Genomic DNA, 21,699 nt, shown 5'->3' on the forward strand with positions numbered 1-21,699 from the left:
TTTCAGTACTATCAACACAAAAGGACAATTTTGCCCATTTCTTAAATAAAGTGCAAAAGCAGCCAATTCCTGTTGTCACTAGATTGCACTGTGACAGATGTTGTCATGCAGATGCGTTGTTTGTATTCAGTCTATCGTTCAGGCTGAAACTCTCACTGGACATATTTGAAGAAACCTAGTAAAACTGGTTGGCCTTGTTGGGTCGGGAGGTGTGTCCCATTTTTTTCAGTTTTCAAGTGGCAGGACAAAAACCGGGACAACAAGAGACTCAGTCCTGGTACTCTGAGCAAAGGTGAGAACAGCATTTTTTTATTATTATTATTCTGAGGTGATGGTGTGTCTGTATCAGATCTTTAGACGCTAAATGATTGTTGCGATGATCGATGTGGCGGGAATTTGCATTTAATCCCCTGGTAAAAAAATAAACAATTACACTGAATGATTGAATCAAGGCATTTAATACTGGCCGAGGAGCAAAATTACACAGAGTATATTGAACACAAACAAAGTCACAGTGTTACTATTTGGCCAAATAGGGACAGAGTTCTTAAAGCCACGTCTGACCAATGTTTCTTATGATGAGCTGGCTTTTTTCTAACTATAATTGGCTGGCAATATATGCTTTTTAATTCAGCCCCACGCACGCTGCTTAAATCTGAAGCTTGAAAATCTGAAGCTTATCAGGCCTCTTGTTCCTAGATACAGGTGCAAAGCTGACTGTATTGGCAAATGGTCCATTGAAGTATTACAAGTCATGATGTTGTTATCAAAGAGGTGACAATAGTTTATTTTTTCTTCCACAGATGATAGGATCTTCCAGTAAAACTCAGTGCCTGGCAAACTTAGCTATTGTTGGCCTTATCTGCTGCGTTATTTCTTTATTTGTATATTTTGAGCCTCAATCCCCTTTGTGTCCAATTACATCTACATTGGGTAATGGAAAAGTTAATGAAGAGCCACCAGCTGAAAAGCCCATCGTCCTGCTGTGGTTCTGGCCTCTTGGTGTGAGGTTTGATTTCCAAATCTGCTCAAGCTACTTCAACATTGATAGCTGCATTCTGACTGATGACAGATCATTGTATAGCCAAGCAGAGGGAGTCATCTTCTACCATAAAGAAATAAACTGGGGTTTGGAGAACTTGCCCAAGGAGCCACGTCCACATTTTCAGAAGTGGATTTGGTACAATGTGGAATCTCCCACGAACACGGAGAAAAAAACAGGTCTGGAAAACATGTTCAACTTAACACTGAGCTACAGACGAGACGCTGACATCACAGTGAGGAATGAGGTGACGATCAAGGACACGGAGACAAAGGAGGAATTTGTTCTGCCCAAGAAAGACAAACTGGTTTGTTGGGTTGTCAGTAACAACAACCCAGCTACTGGAACAGCTTCGAGAGAGACATTTTACAGAGAACTGTCCCAACACATAAAGGTTGATGTCTTTGGTGCTGCTTTTACGGGGCACCCGTTAGAATATGAAATGTATTACCCAACTCTCGCGAGTTGTAAGTTTTATCTCTCATTTGAGAACTCGCTCCACAAGGACTACATAACGGAGAAGGTCAACGGGCCCCTCATAGCAGGGACTGTCCCTGTAGTTCTGGGTCCACCAAGAGAAAACTACGAGCAGTTCCTTCCCAATGGTTCCTTCATTCACGTCAATGATTTCCCTGATGCTAAAGGACTGGCAGAGTTTCTGCAACACCTCGACACCGATCATGAAGCATACATGAGTTACTTTGAGTGGAGAAAGTACTATGAAGTCACTGCTCATCTTTTATCAATGAACAATGAATTCATTCATCCCGTCTGCCTCGCCTGTGACCACATCTCAAAGTACAAAGAATACCATGTTATCAATGATCTTTATGGGTGGTACTTTTCATGAAAACTAAAAAAACAAAGACCAGCTTCCTATTTCATGTTCTCTATTGTCTTTCCTTGTTCTTGTCTTTGCACTTGGCAAATTTGTAGTGTCATTTCCAGGATGATTTTGCATTTCTCAATCTGGATGCTCTGAAATCATCACAAATAGTTTTATAACGTATGAGCATCAATTGTCAATCTGCCCAACTGCACAGTAGAGCATTGATTTGTCAAATTATTGGATGGGGCATCAGTCATATGGACCCAGAAGAATATTTACACATAACACCTCCATTGCCAGGGGCTCTTGACAGAGGTATGGTCAATACATTTTTTGCAATTTTAAATTCTGTGACTTATTCTGATTTCTGTTTAGCACATTAGATCAACATATTATACTTTTCTGTAATCCTTAAGATGTTTATTAACCACACCAGAAGAAAGCATGGAGATATCATACTCAGAGGAGACATGACGCAGCTTTTAGTGTTCTTGGTGCCAAAAGAGAAAATTCGATCATCTGTCACTTTAACAAAAGCCTAAATCAACCTTGTTTTATGCAGTTTTTAAAAAGCATTATGAAAAGAAGGACATAAAGCTGAATAATAAAATGTATATTATTCACAGAAATGTCATTAATTAATATTAACGTGTAAAAGTCCTATTTATTTTTATAAAGAATCCCATCTTAAATAAAGAAACTATAATATTAATTTTAAACATTCTATTGAAGGTGTTTCATGTTTTTTTTTTGTCAATCAACCACAAGCAACGATAACAATAACTGATTATTAATTTGGTAATTTGCCATTCTATTGGAGCTAGTCAGGGAACAAACAGTCCTTGCAGGTGAGAGACCCATCATCATCAATCAGCCCATTGTCTTCTCCGATGGCTGCAGAGCACAGGACAGACACTCTTCTGTGCTTTGTGGATCATCTCTGTCCAAGAGAGCTAAATGGAGCGACGCCTGCGAGCTAGTTCAGGCAGACAACTCGAGCTGCGCTGCTCCAATCATGTGACATACATCATGTGACATACCTCACACTCCACAACCATCTATAATACACACCCACCTTATCGGGTGGTCTATTTAAGCAGAGAGAAATATCCCATCATCCCCTTTGATCGCACTGCTGCTGCAGTATTGCTACCAGTCGCTTCAGCCCCTCCACCACCCCAGCATCCACCTGTAGGCTCCAACGGGGTGTTACAAGTATTTGCTCATCACTCCCATCATTCCTGTGTAATCATATGTTGGAGTGATTAGGTCGGAGTCTAGACGCCAAACACTAAACCTTTTCTACTCCATTATCTCCTGTCTGACCATATGCTACATCACTTTAGTTTTATTTATCTTTAACTTCAGGAAGTCCCTAAATGTATATTTCACCCATTTAGAGAACTTGGATGGCTTTCCAAGATTACCCAAAGCCTGGTGTCCCACATTATCTATCATATTTGATAAAGTGGGACAACTAGAAAATGTTTGAAAAAGACCAGAACTCAAACACAATTTCAACAACTCAATGCATATTGTGTTGCTTGAATACATCACAAACATAATTTGATAACAATTAGGAACATTGTCTTATTCATGACGGACCTATATCCTTAACATTAATCTTGTCAGAATCCCATGTCAATCATGTTCTGATTGACATTGCCCCCCCCCCCCCCCCCCCCCCCCCCTTTACTGTGACATTACCCCCATGAAGTCAAGTGATTTCAGTCACATGTTATCCATGCTAACATACAATAAAAGTCCTGTTGACTAGATCTTTTTAGAACTGGAAATAAACAGACTAAAGCTTAGGTGTCCCATATTACCCAATGTCCCAGATCACCCAAATTCACCCCTACCTGGGAGCATGTTGACCAAGAACATTTTGGAGGTTGCTGAAAACAATTAGATTTTTTTGCAGAAATGTGATACTACTTTAAACCATGTCGATGTAGAATGGTCACCTACTACTATCACTATTACGACCAGATAAAAAAGAATAGTGCTCGTAAAGTAGGCCTGGAGATGCATGAAATCATACTAAGATGGAGTAACAACGTAAATGTACTTTGCTAAATCCCACCACAGTCTTTTACTTTAGATTTAAGACTTTAGACTTCATTGACACCTGGGGGGAATTTGTTTTTTTACGGTCATTTCAGTACAATCAACACAAAAGGATAATTTTGCCCATTTCTTAAATAAAGTGCAAAAGCAGCCAATTCCTGTTGTCACTAGATTGCACTGTGACAGATGTTGTCATGCAGATGCGTTGTTTGTATTCAGTCTATCGTTCAGGCTGAAACTCTCACTGGACATATTTGAAGAAACCTAGTAAAACTGGTTGGCCTTGTTGGGTCGGGAGGTGTGTCCCATTTTCTTTCAGTTTTCAAGTGGCAGGACAAAAACCGGGACAACAAGAGACTCAGTCCTGGTACTCTGAGCAAAGGTGAGAACAGCATTTTTTTATTACTATTATTCTGAGGTGATGGTGTGTCTGTATCAGATCTTTAGACGCTAAATGATTGTTGCGATGATCGATGTGGCGGGAATTTGCATTTAATCCCCTGGTAAAAAAATAAACAATTACACTGAATGATTGAATCAAAGGCATTTAATACTGGCCGAGGAGCAAAATTACACAGAGTATATTGAACACAAACAAAGTCACAGTGTTACTATTTGGCCAAATAGGGACAGAGTTCTTAAAGCCACGTCTGACCAATGTTTCTTATGATGAGCTGGCTTATAATCACAAGTTGGGAGCATCCATATTTACTCAGCCACGTGCCATTGATCTATGATGACACATTATTCACTCTGCTGCATGATATTCAGGCTATTCTAACTGAACTCACTAAGCATATTCAGGTCAAACAGTTAGATCTAAAAATGTCCATTACAATCAATAAAGAAGAGGTGGACAGAAATAATCAACAGAGTCTGTAGTATGATAAGTATTGTATGATAACATTACATGTGTGTAAAACTGGATCTGCCATTATATAAAACGACATGCCATAGCCTGCCTGGTTGATGTTCTGCGATGTGGAGTTTTATAGGATGTCATTTTTGATCACCTTTTACTAATCGGTCAACAGGTCTGAATATCAGTTATTGATAAGATTCATTTAAACATCAGACAAGATGGTAAATATCCCTTGTACGTTCAAAGGTCTTTGTTTTTAGGGTGTTCCACAATAGATCTAATATTAGTTTTGGGTACATCAGCAAGGACATGGATTAAAAGCAAAGACGATACATTCAGGTCAGACTGCCATCAAATTTGAAAAATATTGTGTTTATAGGTTTTGAGCAACATACATCCAGGGTATTGTTAGACTGTTTCAAAGCAGAGTAGAGTAGAAGTAGAAGTAGTAGCAGTTGAAGTAGTAGTTGGAGTAGTAGCAAAAGTAGTAACACTAAACAATTAAATAATAATATTAAGTAGTAGTAGTAGCGGTGGTAGAAGTAGTGGCAGTAGTAGAAGTGGTGGCAGTAACAGCAGTAGTAGCATTAGTAGTTTGTGTGTGATGAGGTCAGTTATAACTATAGTCATCACATACAATGATGAATCACTGTATGGGGAAGGTGAACATGATTTATCTTTTTTATATATTTTTTATTTGCCAAATATGTTTGTTTCTAACATGTCAAAATAACGACGACAAATAAAGTAAAAGTAGCTGAGTGTTTGTAGGTTATGCCAGGGCCATGTGTACTTGTTTGTGTGGGTGGAAGTTTGTACCTAGTTTGATATCATGATATGGATGATCTCTATTTCTTTCTTTGTTTCCACAGATGAAAGTAGTTTTCTGTAAAACTCCTTGCCTGGCAAAGGTAGCTTCTCTCGGCCTCATCTGCTCGACTATTGCCTACTTTCTATATTTTGAGCCTCCAGCTGAAAAGCCCATCGTCCTGCTGTGGTTCTGGCCTCTTGGTGTGAGGTTTGATTTCCAAATCTGCTCAAGCTACTTCAACATTGATAGCTGTATACTGACTGATGACAGATCATTGTATAGCCAAGCAGAGGGAGTCATCTTCTACCATAAAGAAATAAGCTGGTATTTGGAAAACATGCCCAAGGAGCCACGTCCACATTTTCAGAAGTGGATTTGGTTCAATGTGGAATCTCCCACGAACACGGAGAAAAAAACAGGTCTGGAAAACATGTTCAACTTAACACTGAGCTACAGACGAGACGCTGACATCACAGTGAGGAATGAGGTGACGATCAAGAAAACAGAGACCAAGGAGGTATTTGTTCTGCCCAAGAAAGACAAACTGGTCTGTTGGATTGTCAGTAACAACAACCCAGCTACTGGAACATCTACAAGAGAGAAATATTACACAGAACTGTCCCAACACATAAAGGTTGATGTCTTTGGTGTTGCTTTTAATGGGCACCAGTTAGAAATTTGAAGACTATTACCCACCCTCTGCGAGTTGTAAGTTTTATCTCTCATTTGAGAACTCGCTCCACAAGGACTACATAACGGAGAAGGTCAACGGGCCCCTCGTAGCAGGGGCTGTCCCTGTAGTTCTTGGTCCACCAAGGGAAAACTACGAGCAGTTCCTTCCCAATGGTTCCTTCATTCACGTAAATGATTTCCCTGATGCTAAAGGACTGGCGGAGTTTTTGCAACGCCTGGACAAGGACCATGAAGCATACATGAGTTACTTTGAGTGGAGAAAGTACTATGAAGTCACTGCTCATCTTTTATCAATGACCAATGAATTCATTCATCCCGTCTGCCTCGCCTGTGACCACATCTCAAAGTACAAAGAATACCATGTTATCAATGATCTTTATGGGTGGTACTTTTCATGAAAACTACAGTGAGAACATCATTTAACTGAACACAAACTAGAACATAAACTTTGAATCTGTGTGATTGCTTTGACCCTTTATAGAGTAATGATTTAAGTAAATAATCAATATAGTTCACATGGTATCCGCTGATATTATTATCATTAGTTTAATTTGTTATGTAGATCACTCTAAGCACAGATGGGCCTTTTGTGAGTACACATTGCAGAGTAAAACTGGAGCTGATGAATAGTGTTGCAAATGTTCTCTGTTCTGAGTCACTTTGAGTTGTTTTGAATACATCTAGACAAATAAATAAGTATTCAAATCTAAAAATATGTTTTAAACATTTTATTGGGGTTATTTGGATAATTATTTCATGTTTATTTTTGCTTTGTTCATAGGTACTTAATTAGATAATTATTTCTGTTCCTTTACCATTTTTAAAAATTGATAGTTTTTCCATCAGGGATGTTTGAGCAAACCAACATAGCAGTTTGTAAAATATAAAGACTACAAGTAAGCTTCCAGTTTCTATCCTGACTTGCTTATGTGTTCTATTGAGTAGGGTTGTGCTAATGAGTAGGTGGGGCATCAGTTGCATGGATCCAGCAGAATATCTGCAAACTCACGTTAAAATCCACTATCAGTTTACAACTCTAAGGGTGCTTTACACTATTTTGCTTTAAACATGAATGAACAAGTTTCAACCATAAAACTTGATGAGGTTTTGTACCTGTCCACTTTTGTGTCGGGATCTGCCATAGAAGGACTTGGCTGAGATGGTGGCCATCTTGTTTTTACATTGATAAGTGTTTTGTGCTTCTATTACCACTAGGTGGTAGTAAAAGTGTCTATGAGTGAGGACAACAGGTGTAAGTTAAGTAGAATGAAGTATAAGGTGCAGCAATGTGCGTGTGAAGCATGTCCTCATATGAGGATGCCGGGTCTCAGGAGGGGTCTTCAAGGCTTTGTGGAGTTATTGAAGTCTGCTGCTCGTCAATGGTGATGGAACTTCAAAAAGGATTCAACTACAGCCAGGTTCATCACTTTTATGGGTTCCCTGGAAACCTTTCCGGTGTCGTTTTCGCTATTGCAGCGCGTTTCAGTATTTGCTTGTGTTGTGACTTTCTGAAGATCACATGATGAAGCTGTTTTCTTAATTTGCTCGTGTTTTTTCTGTTTGTAGGTGTTTTCTTAATTTTCAGCGCCTTGAGCTCTCTCTGCCACTGTAGTTTACCCCGAAAAATACCAATCACAAACATTGAATTCCCTTCTATAAAACGCCCTTGTTGGTCAGTAAAGGCAATTGACTACATTCCCGAGATTATGAGGGGCACTGAATGCACCATGTCCACCGTATCGGCCCAAAGGTTTTACCGTAAAAACCAATGTGGACGCATTCGATTTTATGGTCGTGTGCGTGTTTTCTCTAAAGTGTAGCGGGTGTAATTTGTTCTTCAAGGATTCACCTGGTAGAATTTATTGGCACCTCCTATAAAACTTGACCGAGGAATACGACATATCCACAAGAGTTGCTGTATTTCCCGCTGTGGTTGCGCAGAACTTACAAAAATAATTTATTTCTAATGTCTTTGTTTAAATTCCTTGTTCCCCTGCTTCCTTTTTGCCGCCGCACCTGAGGCACCAGCCTGCACCGGTGAGTATTTTCTAAATACGCCCTCATTCATACGCCGGCATCGCACCGTTAATTCTAAGGGATGACACGGTGAAAAGTGTGTTTGTGAACAATGTGTGCAAACAACGAGGGGAAACGGTGTTTGTGTGGTTTTGAGTCTCTGGTTGTGTGTTTTTTAAACCTGTGTTCAGGTGGCTGATCACCAGACAGAGAGACCCAGCCCTGATACTGTCAGGAAGGTGAGAACATGTCTTTTCAGTGGTGGTCGTGATAAATACATGTTGAATAAATGACATATGGCAAGTAAGTAGTTTGTCTTAGCTGCTGGCCTGTGTTGTGATGCCTAAATTATCAATCAAACTATCTGTATAGCATCTTTCATTCAGGTCAGTGCAGTTCAAAGTGCTTCGCAATTGACTGATAAACCACAAATTAGACAAAGCTAATAAAAATGCTGACAATGAAATGTAGATAATTAGATTTTAAAATATAAATTAGTCCAAATCTGCTCAAGCTATTTCAACATTGATAGCTGCATACTGACTGATGACAGATCATTTAAGATGATAAAATTATAAAAGATGGAAAATCCACGGCACACATCTATCACCACGGGTTAATGCTTGTATGTAAATAGATAAACAGCATTGCTCTCGTGTTGCAGGTCTATCTTTTCTACTATCAGATTACATGTGAAAAAGCCTTTGGAAGAGGACAAACCAATGTGTTTGGAAAATATAAAGACACGGGTGGACTGGCTGCTAAGTTACCAGTGTTGCCAGCTATTTGCTTTCAACAGCCGAGCAGTTAAATCCCACCGGACAAGCTGCTAGATGACGTGGCGTTACTTTTACATTAGCGACATCACATTGTTACTGCTGTATTGACATTAACCTTTTTATTATTGGAGTTAAACTTTTTGGATTGGTTTTTGAAAATCTAGCTGCATGACATATTCTGATCAGGATACAGGAACACAAGGCACATTTTCTTATACAATTGAGGTGGACCCTAGTACATAGAGAAACATCAGCTGCTTCAGACATGCACTGAACGCCGGATAATTTCAGGAGATTATCAGAAGATTGTGTACGTAAGAAGGCAAATTTCAGAGTCGGAGGGTTTTTCGTGCCAGTGCCCCAATGAGCTCATGTGAGAACACAGCAGGAGATTCTAAAATGTGACATACACAAAACTGAAAAGACCAAAGAGAATCTCAGGATGAAAAAGTTGCAAAACTATGAGAGGACATTCACTGTCTGTGTCGTTACTGAAGTCATGATGCTGTTTACCAATGAGGTGACATCAGTTTTTCTCTTCCTTCCACAGATGACAGCATCTTTTCATAAAACCTCATGCCTGGCAAAGGTAGCTACACTCGGCTTGGTCTGCTGTTTTGTTACCTTCTTTGTATATTTCGAGCCTCCATCTCCTGTGTGTCCGACTGTGTCTCCAGTAGCTGATGAAAGAACTTATGAAGCCACAGGGGCACCTGAAAAGCCCATCGTCCTGCTGTGGTTCTGGCCTCTTGGTGTGAGGTTTGATTTCCAAATCTGCTCAAGCTACTTCAACATTGATAGCTGCATACTGACTGATGACAGATTATTGTATAGCCAAGCAGAGGGAGTCATCTTCTTCCATAAAGAAATAAACTGGTATTTGGAAAACATGCCCAAGGAGCCACGTCCACATTTTCAGAAGTGGATTTGGTACCATGTGGAATCTCCCACGAACACGGAGCAGAAACCAGGTCTGGAAAACATGTTCAACTTAACACTGAGCTACAGACGAGATGCTGACATCACAGTGAGGAATGAGGTGACGATCAAGAAAACAGAGACAAAGGAGGAATTTGTTCTGCCCAAGAAAGACAAACTGGTCTGTTGGATTGTCAGTAACAACAACCCAGCTACTGGAACATCTGCAAGAGCGAAATATTACACAGAACTGTCCCAACACATAAAGGTTGATGTCTTTGGTGCTGCTTTTAATGGGCACCAGTTGAAATTTGAAGACTATTACCCCACCCTTGCGAGTTGTAAGTTTTATCTCTCATTTGAGAACTCTCTCCACATGGACTACTTCACGGAGAAGGTTAATGGGCCCCTCGTAGCAGGGGCTGTCCCTGTAGTTCTTGGTCCACCAAGGGAAAACTATGAGCAGTTCCTTCCCAATGGTTCCTTCATTCACGTAAATGATTTCCCTGATGCTAAAGGACTGGCAGGGTTTCTGCAACACCTCGACACGGATCATGAAGCATACATGAGTTACTTTGAGTGGAGAAAGTACTATGAAGTCACTGCTCATCTTTTATCAATGAGCAATGAATTCATTCATCCCGTCTGCCTCGCCTGTGACCACATCTCAAAGTACAAAGAATACCATGTTATCAATGATCTTTATGGGTGGTACTTTTCATGAAAACTACAGTGAGAACATCATTTAACTGAACACAAACTAGAACATAAACTTTGAATCTGTGTGATTGCTTTGACACTTTATAGAGTAATGATTTAATTAAATAATCAATATAGTTCACATGGTATCCGCTGATATTATTATCATTAGTTTAATTTGTTATGTAGATCACTCTAAGCACAGATGGGCCTTTTGTGAGTACACATTGCAGAGTAAAACTGGAGCTGATGAATAGTGTTGCAAATGTTCTCTGTTCTGAGTCACTTTGAGTTGTTTTGAATACATCTAGACAAATAAATAAGTATTCAAATCTAAAAATATGTTTTAAACATTTTATTGGGGTTATTTGGATAATTATTTCATGTTTATTTTTGCTTTGTTCATAGGTACTTAATTAGATAATTATTTCTGTTCCTTTACCATTTTTAAAAATTGATAGTTTTTCCATCAGGGATGTTTGAGCAAACCAACATAGCAGTTTGTAAAATATAAAGACTACAAGTAAGCTTCCAGTTTCTATCCTGACTTGCTTATGTGTTCTATTGAGTAGGGTTGTGCTAATGAGTAGGTGGGGCATCAGTTGCATGGATCCAGCAGAATATCTGCAAACTCACGTTAAAATCCACTATCAGTTTACAACTCTAAGGGTGCTTTACAAGTGTCTAAGAGTGAGGACAACAGGTGTAAGTTAAGTAGAATGAAGTATAAGGTGCAGCAATGTGCATGTGAAGCATGTCCTCATATGAGGATGCCGGGTCTCAGGAGGGGTCTTCAAGGCTTTGTGGAGTTATTGAAGTCTGCTGCTCGTCAATGGTGATGGAACTTCAAAAAGGATTCAACTACAGCCAGGTTCATCACTTTTATGGGTTCCCTGGAAACCTTTTCGGTGTCGTTTTCGCTATTGCAGCGCTGTGATGGAAATTCATCTTGAGATTTGAAATAATGAAATTCTCAGACTGGAGTTGCCTTTGAGTCTTTATAATAGTAAGCTCTGCAGAGGTTACACAACAAGCACAGGTGCTCAAAATGGAACTGGCCGCAAGTTCACAAAAGCCAGAACTTATACAAAGAGGCGTTTCATAAAACATAATATGAAAAAAGACATGAGATCATCATCTGTGTCTGTCCGTCCGCTGTAGCAGTTGGAAGAAAACACCACCAAATAAGGGCATGCACCCTGTTTATCAAGGTCATAGCAGTGAGACACCACCAAATGAGGATTCCATCCTGTCAGGTAGACAGTATCACAGCAGTGAGACACCTGGTCAGGGGGATTTCCACTACCTTAGACACTGGTCAGTTGAATTTTCTACTACACTTCCCCCTTTGATCATCAATCAAAATATGATCACTAACGAAAAATAATCAAGAAACATAATCAACATCATAATCATAGAAGAATATCGACGAGTCTTCAGCCCACACACTTTGCGTACATACAGGGTCACATCCACCATGGAGAGGTTCTAGAACATCGATGCATGGCAGTGAGGTGCAATAGGTAGCCGCTGCTGTTTTTGTGGAAAGAAAAATGTTATTTTCCTGTAATTGAGCAAGCATTTAAAATGAAAATGGAAAGAAATCAGGTCAAACATCATCTCATTAACCATTATCAAAATGTAACATACTGTATTGATTGGCAAAAGTAACTCATATTAAAATGTAATAAAACGTTAAATGTCAACATACAGTATATCTAAGGTTTAAAATATCCAGTAAAAACTTGAAAAATTCTTGCTTGGAAGTAAAATTGATTCAGTATGTACAAACTTCATAAAGTAACTCACATCAACCTTAAAAATTCACAGAGATTAAAATTAAAGCATCATAAAATATGAAGTTGAAAGGATAATTGCAGTAGCTGTTTTTGTCTAGTGAAATCACTCAGAAACACATAAGCAAGCTGGGGGGAGAAAATAACATAAAAAACCTCAAATTGAGTATCGTCATCAGAACCATCTGTGCTGTCAGTGTCCAGGTAGGGCGGGATGGGGAATAAGTTACGGATCAAGGGGACCTGAATCACTTCTCTTGTGTCTAGTCAAATTTGCATGTGCTGGATGGTTCTGAGAGGACACCGTAGGAAAAGACAGTTCGTTAGATCATCAGAGACTTTTACCGGAGTGCGTCTAGACAGAATAATGTGCAAAATAATAGTAGAGGAGATCATGAGTAACACGTATAGCGAGCCTCTCAGGCCACACAACCCTGGATGTCGAAATGGATGCCATGGCCTGTCCATGGTCTCAGTTGTCAGGCAGATTTCTTCTGTGTTGTGGTAGAACGCTCGTGTGGTTAATCATACAACACTCTCAGTGCTTCTCAACCTGTGGAAGTATCAGTGTGTGTGCTTTCAGTTGAAGGCGTCAGCTGGTCAGATGGAGCTGGTACTCATTTGCAGTGGCTGGCGTGGATCCAGGTGGCTCTTTCAGCAACTTTCACTGCTGTGTGGGTTGTGAGCAGTACCTGGTAGGGCCCTTGCCACCTGTTTCCTGATGTCTGAAAGAGAAGAAGTCAGGTTAGAGCAACAGGACAACATATCATGATCACACAAGTCTGTGGATGGAAGCGGAGAAGACGGAGGATCCACACCAATGTGGGGAGGAGTTGCAAAAAGAATCTCATAAGGTGAAAGATTAGACCTGGTTCATTTTCTCATCCTCATGTACATCAGCACCAGAGGCAGGACTTTTGTCCATGCGAGACCTGTGTCTTCACAGCACTTTGCAAGTTTAGTTTTGAGTGTGTCGTTCTCTCGTTCCACAGCTCCACCACTGGCTGGATGATATGCACAGTGTGTTCGCACATCCATAGTTAGATGAGAACCGAGTTGTTTGACAGCTTCGTTTACGAAGTGTCTGCCATTGTCACTGGAAATTCTGCTAGGAATTCCCCATCGTGAAATAATGTCTCTTAACAATGCAAAATGGCAGACAGAAGATCTGTGATGAGACCGTGGTGTGCTATCTTTTTACCAGAAGATGTGAGGAAGTTTCTGTGTTGCCAAAGGGTGCCAAAATCATGAGTTACACCGAACGCATATCTGGAGTCAGTGTAGACTGTGAGTGTTTTACCAGAAGCCAATTTGCATGCTTCTGTGAGTGCGATGAGCTCTGCTGCCTGGGCTGAGAGGTGATGAGAAAGAGAACTCGAGAGGAGAACTTCGTTATCTGAACAAACAGAAAAACCAACACAGTTAGTACCAGAGACAGGGTCACGTGAGGCTGACCCATCGACATACAGAATCAAGTCAGAGTTAGAAAGAGGCTCTTCAGAGAGGTCAGGTCGTGGGGAACACTGGACTTGAAGTTCAGCCACACAGTTGTGTTCTTCCCCGTCATCCGGAAGCGGAAGAAGCGTGGCTGGGTTCAAAGTTGAACAGCGTTTCACTGTGATGTTGAGCATGTCAAGAAGAACCCTAACCCAGCGAGCAGCAGAGAGATGTGAGGTCTTCTATTCTGTAAGAATGAGAGACACAGCATGAGGAACAAGGAGTGTCAAGTCAGAGTAACCTACTATGTCTCGTGAGGCAAGGATGGCTTTTTTCACAGGCGGCCACTGCACGCAAACAACGTGGAAGGCCAGCTGCCACCGGATCAAGTTCGGCGGAGAAGTAGGCGACAGGGCGATATTTGTCACCATGACACTGAAGGAAGGCGGAAGTCATGCAGCGGCCTCTTTCATCCACAGCCTGAACGAAAGGTTTGTCAGGGTTAGGGAGAGCAAGAGTGGGAGATTGCTGCAGCGTCTTCTTCAGTGTGACAAATGCCTCGTCTGCCTCTGGAGTCCAAACGACACGTTCGTGAGGAGTGAGTGATTTGCCATGGTACAGAGCACCTAAAGGGGCTTCAAGAAGAGCAAAGTCAGGAATGAACGTTCTACAGAAAGTGCATGTGCCGATGAATGACATGAGTTGTTTCTTCGTCAAGGGTTTAGGTATGTTAACAATAGCTTGTACTCTCTTATCAGACAGGGATTTGCCATCTTTGGTGACGACATGACCCAGAAATGTGACAGTTTGTTGAACAAACTAATTTGCTGATTAGATGTCTCAGCAAAGCGATCGTATCTGTTTCACATTGCTCCTGTGTGGGACTGGCAACTAGTAGATCGTCAACATACTGCAAGAGAACTGAACCCGGAGTGAGGATGAGGGGTTCAAGACTGTTCCTGAGAGCCTGATTGTATAATGATGGAGATTCACAGTAGCCTTGACACAGGCGTGTGAACGTGTAGGCCTTGTTTTCAAAATTAAAAGCTAACCAGTACTGGCTGTCCCTGTAGACAGGAACACTAAAAAAAGCATTGGATAAGTCTACAACCGAAAACCACGCTGCATTAGATGGAATTTGGGAAAGCAGCGTGTATGGGTCGGGAACAATATGCGATCGAGCAATTACAGCATCATTCACAGCCTTCAGATCCTGCACAAACCGCCACTCAGTAGGTTGACCTTTGTCTCTGATCTTCTTAACTGGGAACAGTGGAGTGCGGACTGCTGAATCAGGGCAGGGGACAATTACACCAGCCTGCAAAAAGGATTCAAAAACAGGACGTATCCCCTCCACTGCATTCTGTCTGAGTGGATATTGTTGTTTACATGGCCTATAATCAGATTTTGGAGTGATTTTGACTGGATCACAGTTTCTGATGAGGCCCACATCCTATTTGTCCTTTGCCCACAGTGTTTCAGGCAGATCTGAAAGTAAAGGAGAAACATCAGAGGGTCTGGACAACATTGCATAAGAATGAAGGTGATTTTCAGTCACAACAAATGAGCGTGTGGCTGGAGAACAGAAGGTTGGAGACATTTTTAGATCAAATGCACTCAGACTGGGTGAATACATTACGTCAGGTGTTGGGCCATGGTTTTGTGTGAAACCACACTTCGGCCTACATGTGCCATCAAAGCCGGAAGCAGCATGTCCCTCCAGGACTCCGTCTCCCAGGGGCCATTAAAAACCAGAGCAAGGAACTCAATGTCCCAGAGGGCATCAACTTCACACAGAGGGGTGGAAACCCCCCCCCCAGGGACACAGGTTTCAACTCCCATTGGTCACTCTGGACCCCATGACCTGTGAGGTCACCGGGCCAATATAAGCTAAGTTCTCCAGCTTCTCGATCTCTTTCTAAACTCCCTCAACGGGGAGAAGGGTGTCTTTTTTTTCTACACTCCCTCCAAGGAGAGAAGGCGGTCGAGCCTCTTCATCCTCTTCCTTCGATCCTTCCACAGGAGGGAAGGCTGTCGAGCCTCTTCTCCAGCTCACATCTTCTCTTCCCATCCAACTCTTCGAGAGGAGCACAAAGGTGCAGCTTCCAGCTCATCTTACCAAGGAAACCTCTTCGCACTCCAAGCTCTGCCAACCCTTCAAGCAGCGACTCGATGTCCTGCTGTAAGAACTTCAAACAGCAACTGAACTCAACCGAAACCAGCAAGACGACACAAACCTGCGAACTGCACAGCAACTTCCTTTTTCCCCTTTCCACGGACCGGTAACACATCTGGGCTTAATAATTATACTAGGCTAAGCAAGACTGTTTATTCGATTCTGTGTGAGGTTTATAAGTTTGATTTGTGGTGTTGTGATATTTTGGGTACAAGTTATTGAGAAAGTAATGTTAGTCTGTTATGCTCTTCACAGTCTTTCGTTGCATCCAATCTAGTAACTTCCTCTAATTTGGCACACACACAGACACACGCATAACTCTTCACCTCATTATCTCTACAGGTCGTAAACATTCCAATAGGTGGGGGACGGGTGTTATCTCTTTGGCCAGCGACCATCTTGAAAGCACGCTGACTCACACAGACACACGCACATACCTATCTTTGTTTAGCAATTAGACCGTTAGTAATTTGTGTTTTTATACTTTATTATATTCATAATAAATGTTTTTCTTTCACAAATGTTTTTTTATTAATGTTGCATAAGTGAATTTCGCCAACCTCTACACTGTCAAGAACCCCATATCTTTCAACTTAGCTAACTATCTATATGGTAATTTTGGTTATAGTTATTAATTTAATTGTTAATCAGAGTTCCAAAATTTGTAGTTAGAACCTTAATCTATGAGACTTAATCAATAAATTGGTTATCTTTTCCCTTCCTTTGAAGGGTGGTGCCCCGAGGTAACTTTAATCAATTAAAGTTATTATTTAATATTAATAATAAAATATTAATATCTAATATTTTATTTTGATAACCAAATTTATTGAATGCCGAAAGGCACACCATTTTATGGTATCACGTTTGATGCATTATGGCACAACACAGGCGTAGTTGTGGGTTGCCAATCAACGGCAGCCTGGCATGATCTGACAAATGGGCCTAAGTCTTGCCACTGGTCATCATGGGACTTGGAGAGCGAGATGTGAGGGCTGGAATTCGAGACGCGAAACAGTGCCATCTGTTGGTCAGTGAGTGAGACGGAAGCTGCACTTCTGGAACCACACCAAAAAATATTGGACACTTTCAGAGAATCATCAGGAAAAGGTAAAAACAGAGATTCATAAATGTGATCTGCTGTGTCTGCCACATGTGAAGTGCAATGCAGTGAATCAGTGTGCATAAAATCAGAAAAAGGGGTGTCGAGAGACCCTGACCTGGAGAGCAGATCAGTGGAGGCATTTATAGGAAGTTGCCACTGATATACAAACAGCTGCTCATGTGTGGTCTGTGACATTGTGAAGGGGGGTGAAGAAGAATTGTGCGTAACCGTCACTCCATTAGGGGAGGATACTAAATTGAGGCCTAACACAATCATCAAATCTCTTTCTAATAGATTAATTGGGCAACAGGGAGACAACAGAAAAACATGTTCAAACCTTATGGGATGTTTGTCAAACTGAGCGGCGCATTTGAGAGGTTTTGTGAAATTTTATTTTACAGTGGCACCGCTGGCACCTTGAGAGAATATAAAGCGACCACTCATCTCAGGAGATGTGGGCAAATCTGACATCCTAACCACAGAATAACCTGCAACAGAGTCGACCATGAAATTAAGTTTGTGACCGTTAACACACAGTTCGAGTTGAGGCATTTTCTTAAAAGCATCACTATTGTACTTAACATAAGAACCACAAAGTTGTGTTTGCTCTGGTGTGTGTGTGTGTGTGCGGTTAGTTTAGCAAGCATTTCTTCATTGCTTTAGCTTGTTTGTGTTTGTGGTTAGAATTGCAAGCGTTTTCTTCATTGCTTTAGCTTCTGTGTGTGTGTTTCACTTCCCTTTCTCTGATCCTCGGCAGGTAGATTGGTCGTCTCCCCCCGTCTGCCCCCTCCTCACTTTCTGTAGTTCAGTCGGCAGTGAAAGTTCTTGTCTCCCCCTCCTCTCGCTGCTGGGGGCAGTCCCTTGCCCAGTGTACAGAGAAGCCTCGCCCACGGCCACGTCCGCGCCCCTCTCTTCCTGGTACAGTGAAGTTGGCTCCGCTCTCAGCGTAATCTTGTCTGCGTGGCCTTGACAGGGCAGACACAGCCTGCATCATGGTTAGCTGTGCTTTCTGGAGTTGTTGATCCTTTTTCTGCTGAGCTTTGTCTTTGGTTTCTTTGTGTTGGCGTTCAGCATGTTCAGCATGACATCTGACCTCTGTCCCTCTCCCTCTCTCTCTCTCTCTCTCTCTCTCTCTCTCTCTCTCTCTCTCTCTCTCTCTCTCTCACACACACACAAAAACCTTGTTTAACTTCTTTTTTCCCCTGCTTCCTTTTTTCCGCCGCACCGGTGAGTATTTTCTACATACGCTCTGATTCATACATCGGGATCGCACCGTTAATTCTAAGGGATGAAAAGGTGAACAATTGTTTGTGAACAATGTGTGCAAACAACGAGGGGAAACGGTGTTTGTGTGGTTTTGAGTCTCTGGTTGTATGTTTTTTATACCTGTGTTCAGGTGGCTGATCACCAGACTGAGAGACCCAGCCCTGATACTGTCAGGAAGGTAAGAACATGTGTCTTTTCAGTGGTGGTCATGATAAATACATGTTGAATAAATGACATATGGCAAGTAAGTAGTTTGTCTTAGCTGCTGGCCTGTGTTGTAATGCCTAAATTATCAATCAAACTATCTGTATAGCATCTTTCATTCAGGTCAGTGCAGTTCAAAGTGCTTCACAATTGACTGATAAACCACAAATTAGACAAAGCTAATAAAAATGCTGACAATGAAATGCAGATAATTAGATTTTAAAAGGTAAATTAGTCCAAATCTGCTCAAGCTATTTCAACATTGATAGCTGCATACTGACTGATGACAGATCATTTAAGATGATAAAATTATAAAAGATGGAAAATCCACAGCACACATCTATCACCAGGACAAACCAATGTGTTTGGAAATTTAAAGACACGGTTGGACTGGCTGCTACGTTACCAGTGTTGCCAGCTATTTGCTTTCAACAGCCGGGCACGTTAAATCCCACCGGACAAGCTGCTAGATGACGTGGCGTTACTTTTACATTAGCGACATCACATTGTTACTGCTGTATTGACATTAACCTTTTATTATTGGAGTTAAACTTATTTGATTGGTTTTTGAAAGTCTAGCTACATGACATATTCTGATCAGGATACAGGAACACAAGGCACATTTTCTTATACAATTGAGGTGGACCCTAATACATAGAGAAACAAGAGCTGCTTCAGACATGCACTGAACGGCGGATAATTTCAGGAGATTATCAGAAGATTGTGTACGTAAGAAGGCAAATTACAGAGTCAGAGGGTTTTTCGTGCCAGTGCCCCAATGAGCTCATGTGAGAACACAGCAGGAGATTCTAAAATGTGACATACACAAAACTGAAAAGACCAAAGAGAATACAACTATCTCAGGATGAAAAAGTTGCAAAAATATGAGAGGACATTCACTGTCTGTGTCATTACTGAAGTCATGATGCTGTTTACCAATGAGGTGACATCAGTTTTTCTCTTCCTTCCACAGATGACAGCATCTTTTCATAAAACCTCATGCCTGGCAAAGGTAGCTACACTCGGCTTGGTCTGCTGTTTTGTTACCTTCTTTGTATATTTCGAGCCTCCATCTCCTGTGTGTCCGACTGTGTCTCCAGTAGCTGATGAAAGAACTTATGAAGCCACAGGGGCACCTGAAAAGCCCATCGTCCTGCTGTGGTTTTGGCCTCTTGGTGTGAGGTTTAATTTCCAAATCTGCTCAAGCTACTTCAACATTGATAGCTGTATACTGACTGATGACAGATCATTGTATAGCCAAGCAGAGGGAGTCATCTTCTACCATAAAGAAATAAGCTGGTATTTGCTCAACATGCCCAAGGAGCCACGTCCACATTTTCAGAAGTGGATTTGGTACCATGTGGAATCTCCCACGAACACGGCGAAGATAAAAGGTTTGGAAAACCTGTTCAACTTAACACTGAGCTACAGACGAGATGCTGACATCACAGTGAGGAATGAGGTGACGATCAAGAAAACAGAGACCAAGGAGGAATTTGTTCTGCCCAAGAAAGACAAACTGGTCTGTTGGATTGTCAGTAACAACAACCCAGCTACTGGAACATCTGCAAGAGCGAAATATTACACAGAACTGTCCCAACACATAAAGGTTGATGTCTTTGGTGCTGCTTTTAATGGGCACCAGTTGAAATTTGAAGACTATTACCCAACTCTTGCGAGTTGTAAGTTTTATCTCTCATTTGAGAACTCGCTCCACAAGGACTACATAACGGAGAAGGTCAACGGGCCCCTCGTAGCAGGGACTGTCCCTGTAGTTCTTGGTCCACCAAGAGAAAACTACGAGCAGTTCCTTCCCAATGGTTCCTTCATTCACGTAAATGATTTCGCTGATGCTAAAGGTCTGGCAGAGTTTCTGCAACACCTCGACACGGATCATGAAGCATACATGAGTTACTTTGAGTGGAGAAAGTACTATGAAGTCACTGCTCATCTTTTATCAACGAGCAATGAATTCATTCATCCCGTCTGCCTCGCCTGTGACCACATCTCAAAGTACAAAGAATACCATGTTATCAATGATCTTTATGGGTGGTTCTTTTCATGAAAACTACAGTGAGAACATCATTTGACCGAACACAACGAGAACATTTACTCTCAATTTAGTTATTTTTGCTCGTGTTTTATGACATTTTATTCATGAATTAATCAAGATGATTAAAATGTTTACATCAAAATTATCATTATTTTTCACCAATTATGTGGATCACTGCAAATCCAGCTCCAGCTCTAGCTACCATATACACACTGAGGTGTTTACAGAAGAAGATACACAAGATACATCAAACTCCGGTTTAATCTGTTAATCCTTTCACTTGCCGCCTGTTGCTCAGTTGTAGCAGGTGAGATGGAGAAAAAGAGGCTTCAGACTGTTTTCGTCCAGTAAAGTCCTTCTTCTGTACTCAACAGTCGAGGTAAAAAAGGTAGTGCTGGAGCTGAGGAAGATAGATGGTGCCGCAAATGCACTGGGGTCAAATCTGTGATGTTATGACATATATATATATATCGACAAATGGGACACGTCTGATTCTATTGGAGAGCCAGTTCAATTATAATTTTACATTAGTTTTACTTAGTAGATTTGCTCTGTTTATGATTTCATAATTGATGGTTCTTTGATTTTCAATTTTATAGTTAATTTGAATGTATGTTTTGTTTTTTGTAATGTGGCAGATTTTAACAGGAGTGTTTGATACAGGCTTTGCTAATAAAAGGGCACAATGAACCATGTTGTTATCACTTTTTGATAAGGATCACAATGCGGATGTTTAGTGTACATACAGAACATATTGTGGCTGAGTTAGTGTTGTACTGTTGACCTTTTGTTAGCTCTTGTTAATCATTGACAGGAATGCAATGTTGCATGATAAAGTGCAGATTCTTTCCACATTTCCACTCACCTGCATTGACTGTGTGTGAATCTAAGTTGAGGTTTTTAAGTGAAACATGTTGAAATGAACTGACTTCACATTAACAAATTG

At 41.1% G+C, this 21,699-nt stretch overlaps 4 protein-coding genes across 4 annotated transcripts; all 4 read left to right on the forward strand.

The window, feature by feature from the left end:
- The first annotated feature begins 716 nt into the window (after window positions 1–716).
- LOC117770495 (alpha-(1,3)-fucosyltransferase 9-like) lies at window positions 717–20,805 on the forward strand. The gene is made up of 2 exons (XM_034600012.1): window positions 717–1,895; window positions 20,769–20,805. Exon 1 carries the CDS (start codon window positions 804–806, stop codon window positions 1,890–1,892), a length of 1,089 nt encoding a protein of 362 aa, XP_034455903.1. The 5' UTR covers window positions 717–803; the 3' UTR covers window positions 1,893–1,895; window positions 20,769–20,805.
- LOC117770675 (alpha-(1,3)-fucosyltransferase 9-like) lies at window positions 5,445–6,907 on the forward strand. The gene is given in 3 exon segments (XM_034600328.1): window positions 5,445–5,465; window positions 5,676–6,293; window positions 6,295–6,907. Coding segments are annotated over 3 exon segments (1,050 nt in total). The 3' UTR covers window positions 6,706–6,907.
- LOC117770494 (alpha-(1,3)-fucosyltransferase 9-like) lies at window positions 8,081–10,946 on the forward strand. The gene is made up of 3 exons (XM_034600011.1): window positions 8,081–8,344; window positions 8,515–8,562; window positions 9,653–10,946. Exon 3 carries the CDS (start codon window positions 9,653–9,655, stop codon window positions 10,742–10,744), a length of 1,092 nt encoding a protein of 363 aa, XP_034455902.1. The 5' UTR covers window positions 8,081–8,344; window positions 8,515–8,562; the 3' UTR covers window positions 10,745–10,946.
- LOC117770496 (alpha-(1,3)-fucosyltransferase 9-like) lies at window positions 18,541–20,790 on the forward strand. The gene is made up of 2 exons (XM_034600014.1): window positions 18,541–18,674; window positions 19,674–20,790. Exon 2 carries the CDS (start codon window positions 19,674–19,676, stop codon window positions 20,763–20,765), a length of 1,092 nt encoding a protein of 363 aa, XP_034455905.1. The 5' UTR covers window positions 18,541–18,674; the 3' UTR covers window positions 20,766–20,790.
- Window positions 20,806–21,699: the final 894 nt, after the last annotated feature.

Source organism: Hippoglossus hippoglossus, chromosome 11, assembly GCF_009819705.1.
Source record: "Hippoglossus hippoglossus isolate fHipHip1 chromosome 11, fHipHip1.pri, whole genome shotgun sequence".
NCBI classification, from domain to species: Eukaryota; Metazoa; Chordata; class Actinopteri; order Pleuronectiformes; family Pleuronectidae; genus Hippoglossus; species Hippoglossus hippoglossus.